This window comes from Hordeum vulgare, chromosome 5H (genome assembly GCF_904849725.1).
Source record: "Hordeum vulgare subsp. vulgare chromosome 5H, MorexV3_pseudomolecules_assembly, whole genome shotgun sequence".
Lineage (NCBI taxonomy): Eukaryota > Viridiplantae > Streptophyta > Magnoliopsida > Poales > Poaceae > Hordeum > Hordeum vulgare.
The window spans coordinates 23960709-23969430 of record NC_058522.1 but is presented as its reverse complement, the minus strand read 5'-3'; the positions used below and the strand labels follow the sequence as shown (position 1 = coordinate 23969430).

General features: G+C 43.3%; 1 protein-coding gene across 1 annotated transcript; it reads left to right on the top strand.

Annotated features, from left to right (window-relative positions):
- The first annotated feature begins 4999 nt into the window (after positions 1–4999).
- Positions 5000–7969, top strand: LOC123396228. The gene is made up of 8 exons (XM_045091243.1): positions 5000–5284; positions 5622–5826; positions 5934–6178; positions 6282–6494; positions 6591–6671; positions 6785–6890; positions 7575–7651; positions 7706–7969. Exons 1-8 carry the CDS (start codon positions 5000–5002, stop codon positions 7967–7969), a joined length of 1476 nt encoding a protein of 491 aa, XP_044947178.1.
- Positions 7970–8722: the final 753 nt, after the last annotated feature.

Here is an 8722-nt window from a genome sequence, read left to right as displayed (position 1 = left end):
AACAACAACAACAACCATAATAACAACAACAACCACGACCACAACCACGACCACGACCACGACCACCACCACAACCACGACCACAACCACGACCACGACAACGACAACGACAACGACAACAACAACGACAATGACAACGACAACGACAACGACAACGACAACGACAACAACAACAACAAGAACATGAACAACCACCACCACCACCACCAAAACAACAACAACCATAATAACAACAACAACCACGAGCACAACCACGACCACCACCACCACCACAACCACAACCACAACCACGACAACGACAACGACAACGACAACGACAACGACAACGACAACGGCAACAACAACAACAACAACAACCACAACAACCACCACCACCACCACCACAACAACAACAACCATAATAACAACAACAACCACGACCACAACCACGACCACGACCACGACCACCAGCACAACCACAACCACGACCACGACAATGACAACGACAACGACAACGACAACAACAACGACAACGACAACGACAACGACAACGACAACGACAACAACAATAACAACAACAACAACAACAACAACAACCACAACCACCACAACAACAACAACAACCATAATAACAACAACAACCATGACCACAACCACGACCACGACCACGACCACCACCTGAACCACAACCACAACCACGACCACGACAACGACAACGACAACAACAACAACAACAACCACCACAACAACAACAACAATGACAACAACAACCACAACAACCACAAGCACAGCAACAACAACAACAACAACAACAACAACAACCACAACAACAACAACAACCACAACAACCACCACCACCACCACAACAACAACAACAACCACGACCACAACCACGACCACCACCACCACCACAACCACAACCACAACCACGACCACGACAACGACAACGACAACGACAACGACAACGACAACGACAACAACAACCACAACAAGCACAACCACAACAACAACAACAACAACAACAACAACAACAACAACAACAACAACCACCACCACCACAACAACAACAACCACAACCACGACCACGACAACGACAACAACAAAAATCACAACAACCACAACCACAACAACAACAACAACAACCACAACCACAACCACAACCACAACCACGACCACGACCACGACCACAACCACAACCACATGACCACGACAACGACCACGACCACAACAATAACCACCACCACAACAACAACAACAACAACCACAACAACCAGAACCACCACCACCACCACCACCACAACAACAACAACAACAACCACCACGACCACGACCACGACCATGACAACGACCACGGCAACGACAACGACAACAACAACGACAACAACAACGACAACCAACAAAAACGACAACGACAACAACAACAACAACAACAACAACAACACCAGCAACAACAACAACAACACCGACGACAACAACAACAACAACAACAACTTGTAGACACAAAAATCATTGCTTCTAGCCCCTGTTTCAATATAATGTATGCACTCGAAGGCGATAATGGAATTATCAGAGATAAATCTTCAACTGTGGTGTCGAGTAGGCAACGAACCCCGCGAGCAACTTGCTCGTGAATCATGACGTTTATTAGCACCTACGAGCAATGAGTCATACGCTGAATGCCATGGTCTCTGGCGTCTAGCATGTGGCCCGCGTGACCTGCTGACGTGGCAAAGGGCCAGACGCCAGGCACCATGATATTTGATCTTGGTAAGTGACCAAATGCCAGTGAGTTTGGTGTCTGGCCCCAGCAGATCACACAAACATTGCATAATGAGATAGGTCGGAAATCCTTCAGGGAGGAGGGGTGCTGGACTTTGGGAATCAACACGATGGAGGTGTCATTAACCCCTTCTGGCATCAACCCCGTTGTAAAGAAGTTGCACCACCTTCACGGGGGACTTCATCGGTCCAATTTGAAAAAGGGCATCCGAGATATGTTTCTCTGAGTAGGGAGCGAGCAAGCTATCATTCATAGCATTCGTAACCTTGGGCATTCATAGCAAACTATGAATTTCTTAATACAATGGTTTCTTTGAATAAATACCACAATTTTAAAAATACCACGTCTAAAATTACTATGGATTTAAATTACTAAGGTTTTAAATTACTATGGATTTGAAAATACTACATTGCCAAACTAGCACTAAACCTTTTTTCACATTATTTAAGATTGTAATATTTTACATAAAAACTATCTAAAAAATAACACGGAAAAATTCCCTCCAATTCTTGTCAAAAAAGGGAAAATTTCCCTTCCCACCAATTCTTCCCTCCCGGCCAAACCCCAATTCTTCCCACCAATTCCACGCGCCAAATCCCATTCCACGCGCCAAACCCCTCCCGGCCAAACCCCGCACCCGAAAAAAACACCAAATCGAAACCCCGCACCCCGGGTCGGCTGTCTGCTTCTCCCCCTCCCAACCCCGTCTCCCCCAAATCGAAAGCCTAGAGTTTCCCCTGCCAACGAGGCCCTCACCGCCGCCGGCCGCCTCCTCGCCCTCCCTCCAAGCCCTCCCCCGCCGCCCGCCGTATCAACCGCTCGCCCTCTCCCCTCCCCCGCCGCGGCAATCGGCCGACCGAACCCGCGGCCAAACCCCATTCCCCTCTCCACCCGCAGCCAAACCCTTTCCCCAAACGGCTCGCAACGACGCCCGACGACCACGCGCGGAGTGGCTACTGACAACGGCGACGGCTCGCGACTTTCCGGGGAGACGACGCGGGGCGGCTACTGACGACGGCGACGACGCGAGGAGTGGCTCTCGTCGACGGCGACGACGCGCGGAGCGGCTCTCGTCTGGGACTGTCCTTCTCCTTCCTCGGTGGTGAGCATCCCGATCCGTTCCACCTTCCCTGCTTCGATTCGTTGTCCGTGGTCTCGAATAGCTTCAGATCTGCGTGCTTGCTTGCGTGTAGTACCCATGCTCTGCTAGTAGATCGAGTTTTAGGCTCTTTTTGCGGTAAATCTGCGAGTAGATCGAGTTTTAGGCTCTTTTTGTGGGCCGCAGGTTCATATATGCGCGGATGCATGTCTTTTTTCGTCTTTAATTTTGATTAGTAGCGGATAGCAGTCCCTATTCAGTCAAGTGCTCGAGCAGTAGCACGGTGGCATGCTGTTGTGTGTAGTTTCCAGGGGGTCTTGGGATCGATTCCCCCCAAGACTTTTATATTTTTGCCTAATTCCTTTGTTGTTTGTATTTTATCGCTATGTTAGTTGATGTAGGTGATGCTAGTGTTTGTGCGAGAAAGCCACTAGGTGCATGTGTGCTTGTGTGGTGCAAACACCCCCAAGCCTTTTAATTTTTTGCCTAATTCCTTTGTTGTTTGTATTTTATTGCTATGTTAGTTGATGTAGGTGATGCTAGTGTTTGTGTGAGCAAGCCACTAGGTGCATGTGTGCTTGTGTGGTGCAAACACCCCCAAAGCTTGAGTAGAGGTAGATCACCATGTGTGAGTGTGTGTGAGAGTGTGTGCAATGTGTGTGAATCACTCACACATGCTTGTGCAATTGCACAACCACATGAGAGCCATGAGAGTGCTCATGCTAGTAGGCATGTTGGTGTGTGTGTGTGTGTATGTGTTTAGTTAGCTATTAGCTATAGCATATAAGGGGTACTACTGATGAACGTGAGAATAGTGTTACCAGGAGTAGTAAGTTGGCCTGGTTAGTGTCCTGCCCAGTGCTACCTTCAGGCCCTTTAGTAGTTTGCTGGAAAGCTCTTGTAATTATGCTTATGTGACGTGACATCATACATATCGTGTTCTTGCAGAATTTCGATTGTTTTGTGTCGTCAATATGGATGTTCGTTTGCTGGAAAGCTGTTGTAATTATGGCATGCATTCAACTTTGCCAAAAGTAATGCACCATCCATTCTGCATGTTTATGCGTAAAACACTTTGATCAATTAGATTAAAAGTTCAACAATATTAGGTCATGTGGAAATAGGGTGCAATTCGATGTATCTTAACACAGGAACACGATCATTAAACATATAGCGCGATCTTCTTTCACATGCTTTTGTCAGGTAGCTCATTGTATATGCTAAGTAATATTTCTTATTCCATTGCAGGTGCCAAGTTTTGGAGTCAAGCTGCCGTGACCGTGTGATTTTGTGGTTATCTCGCTTCCCTAATTTCTGTTAGTTGTGATTCTGTAAAATTTATGGTGTGGAACACTTATGTAAAGTTGTGAACTTATATGGTAGTCTATGCTGTATACGGTAGTGCTCATTGCCAGTGCTCATCACCTTGTAAAGAAAATCCTGGGAGTAATTTGTTTGTTGAAGGTTTTGATTTGTGCATCTACTAATTCTTGTCGATCTGAACACAATTGTGGATCTGAAGCAAGTGGTCATGTGGCTGGTAGGCTGGTAGTTTTAGTTAATCTAAAGAAAGTGTATATGGTTGTTGGTTTGTTATTAACTATTAATGTAAATAGTCTATTGTTAGTAACTCATCTTTTACTTTAATCATTCTACTTTATCCCCATTGTATCTCATTCGTGTTCATTCTGTTTTGCAAGCTATTAGGGCAACTTGATACCATCAGCACAATCAGCACATATACAGCCCCTTGAGATCAGCCTACAGCCCCTCGAGATCAGCCATGACAAGGACGAAGCAGTCGTCGCCTGGTATACAACTTGCTACTTATTGTACCGCTTGTTTTATCAGCCATGTTAAGCTACCAGGATGCATGGGACATTGGGTGCAATACTGTTTGTTTGTAAGTTTCACACAAAATATATTATGTGGCGCACGGGTGTGTCTATGTACTAACTATAGAAATGTGCCTAGCTCATGGTTGTAATCTGGTAATTGAAATATATTGTTTTAGTCCAAACAATTGGTTTATATTTTGCTTGTGCCATTAATGTACTAGGATTAAATAAAACTAAGATCTTATCGGATACCTTAGTTGTTTGAGTTGTCTTGCTTCCCTATGCATTTCAACCATTCATCTAATGGCTATGTTTTCTTATTCATGTAAAGAAGAACCCCTGACTCAGATCGAGAAGATTAGGGCTAGAACTATGATGAGGAACAACCGCATGTTCCAATCACTAGGTCTTGGTGCGATAGTATCAATGATTAGGAAGGCAAATGCACGTGAAGACGGTAGTGCAGCTACTTGTAATGAATCGGCATCTACCATAACACAAGATGGAAGCTCAGACTACAACCCTAAAGATGATGAAGTTATTGATGGAGAGGAAGTTGATGACAAATTAGTGAAGAAGAAAGGAAAGGTGCAAACTCTATCTTGTTTGGGGTGGGAGTTGTATGTTGTGTGCTTTCTTTTTTCGTACATTGCAGAATTTTCTTGTGATCTAATTCTGTCGTCCTTGCCTTTTATACGACACCCTGCAGGTTTCTAGGAAGAAGATGTGTGCTAACAGAAACATGAGGAAAGTTTCAGAAACATCTACTCTAATGGCTCCAGGAAGGGTGTTAGATCTATCTCCAGAAGGATCAAAGAGGCTTCTGACACTTGATGATGAACCAGATGCGGCTAGACTCACAGAAGGATCAAAGAGGCTTCTGACACCTGATGATGAACCAGTTGTGGATAGACTCACTAGGTAGAAAGTAAGGGAGGATGTTGACAAGAGCCTGCTGCACAAGGGTCAAGGACCACTGCGAACTGATGATGAGTTGGCCTCCATGGAAGAAGGAAGCAGGATGTGCATGGACCTCAGCCCCGTTGCACCTTCTGTGGTCAGCAATCATGGCCATGAGTTGAACTTGACAGTCCTTTCTACAGAACCTGAGCAGCCAATGGGTGATGAAGGCATGTTCATCTAGTTTTCTTTTCTTACTAGTTCATTTTCTAAATGTAAGCAATGCATGTATGGGTGACTACTAGTCTTGACTAATGTTTGAATGTATCCTTTTCAGGCGCTGTTGATGTGGTCAAGAGTTCTAGGAATGGCAAAGGGCTAGAAAAGTTGACACGTTTAATGGGAGCAAAGGTGAGAATTGAAATCGCTGAAGGGATGAGGCGTCCGGAGAAGCCCGTGCAGGCTGCAAAGCTAGCATCTGAGGGTGGCCTCATTGCGAGAGCTCATATGACGCTGCTTCCTCACTTCAAGGAGTATAAAAAGAACCCAAGTCTTGTGCAGAATTATATAGGAAAAGTATCTGTAAGCTAACTATCTTGTTGCTGAATGTGGTCTTTATTCCCTGTTATTATACATCTCATATGATGGTTAATCTTGGTACTCATCTTGTTTGCTGCCTTTGTAGGCAAATTTTGAGATGGACACGGAATCAAGTGTCATTGAGTATGCATGCACTGATATCTTGAAGAATTTGTTGAGGAACAGACGCCATTATGTCAAGAAGCAGTACTTTGACAATGTCGAAGCAAGCAAGGTTAGCATCAAGTCCCCTGTTTCTGACATAACGGATACTGAATGGCAAAGGTTGGTCGAGCTGTGGTCAACTCCAAGACACAAGGTATGTAAATGCGTGACTGTTGCTTTACCTTGCCCATGCAAACTGTGTGATTTGCTTTATTGTATGGAAGTGATGATCTGATGTGCACATATGTAGGAGACATGTGCCAATAACAAGGTTAATCGAACCAAAGTCAAGTTTGCGCAGAAAACTGGTTCAAGATGCTATGTTGCTCATGTGCATGCAATTTAAGATGCAACACTGTTGTTCCTTTAGTTGTTTTCCTTTAGACATAAGCATCAATTTGTTGCAAAAGCTAATGGTTGGGTTGTTGTTGAAAAACATTTCAGCAAGAGCAAAGAAAGGGTGAAGTGTTATCTGCATTGGACATTTTCAAGGCGACACACAACAGCACCAAACATGGATTCTCAGAGGATGTTCAAGTTGCTATAGTAAGTAATCTTCTTTGGATTTGTTTCTCGCCTCATGTGCTATACCGTTGTATGCTCTAGGAGTGAAAAACATGGATTTGTTTCTGGATGAGCCACTATAAGTAGTATATGCATCAGCTCCTTTTGTGTCCAGCATTTTATTGTAACAACCAGTAAAATGCCTGTTTGACTTTGTATTATTATCCTGCTATGTGCTGATACATGCTTATACATGTAGTTTGCTGAGTCTAAAATAACAACCAGTAAAATAGTAGTTTCTGTATGTACTTTCTGTATAAGTAGTTTCTGTATTAATTTCTGTATAAGTAGTTTCTGTATGTAGTTTCTGTATAAGTAGTTTCTGTATTCTTCATTATTCTTCATTAATTTCTGTATAAGTAGTTTCTGTATGTAGTTTCTGTATGTAGTTTCATTATTTCATTAGTTTCTGGTTTTATGTAGTTTCTGGTTTCATTAGTTTCTGTATGTAATTTCTGGATAAGTATTATCCTCTCCCTGGTTCTATTAACATGTAACCAGAAACTTATTCCTATCTTATTGGGAGATGGTATTGCCAAACTCTACTGGTTCTATTAACATGAAACAGAAATCTGGTTTCATTATGTCTACTTTCCTCATTATTGGGCGCTTATTTTGCTTTCTTTCTCATGGATTTAAACTGTTTCTCAATGCATTCATTATCTTTCAGCTGAGATGGAAGAGAAGATGACTGCTCCTGTACAAGAAGGCGAAGAGCGAAAGTCTTCTGTTTCAGTTGTTGCGGAAGTTCTGACCAAGCATCGCCCATCAAGCAAATTCTTGAAGAATGTTGATCTGTAGCCAAACTCTACTAGCAAGTCCAGCAAGTCAAATGCTACTTTCAATGCTCGTGTGCTAGATCTACAAGAGCAGCTCGAGATGTCGCGTCACAGAAGTGAAGTTATGCGTGAAGAAATGGATGCTATGAAGAGGAAGGCAGCAGAAGCTGAAGCTGCACAAGCTGAACGTGACAAGTCCTATGAGCTGCTGCTCAAGAAGGCGAAAGAAAATGATGCGAAGTATGCTCAGCTGATGGCGTTGCTTGGAGCCAAAACAGGAAACTAGTTGGTTTTAGAACTAGATTTTTATAGCAGTTCTTGTGCACTTGATAACTATGGTGTGGGCTGAAATTTATTTTGGTTGTGCTCAGATTTTGGTAGCAGTTCTTGTGCTACAGATTTAGGATCTGTATGGGCTCAGATTTAGGATCTGTATGTGCTATGCTATTTTTGGTGTGGGCTGAAATTTTTGGTTGTGCTACATACTTTGTGATGTGGGCTATATAATATCAGATTTTGGTTGTGCTTCATACTTTGTGATGTGGGCTGACTTTTGTGATGTGGGCTGACTTTGTGATGTGGGCTGAGATGTTTTAGAATCTGTGTATGGGCTTCAAAGTTCCATGGGCTCAGATTTATGTGTATGAACTTCGAATCTGTATGGGCTTAGATTTATTTGGACATAAAAGAAAAAAAAAGTTGCTGAATTCAAAAATGAAAAAAAGGCCAAAACTGAAAATGGATCAAATGTATTTGGGCATGAAAAGGCCAAGGCCCAAAAGAAGCCCAAATTAGAATGATAAAAAAAATTCGTAAAAAAAACTAAAGTGGCTGAAAATAGGCCAAGGCCCAAAAGAGGCCCAATAAGAAAAGCCCAAAAAAAATAAAACGAGCCCATGTGATCAATTGAAATGGGTTGGGCTGATTTCAGCCATGACGTTTTGATTTCGTCGTAATTTTGCCACGTAGGACTGGGTTTGATTGTCAGCGATGATTTGGGATCATCGTAAAGATTACGACAATCCAGGAATCGTCGTAA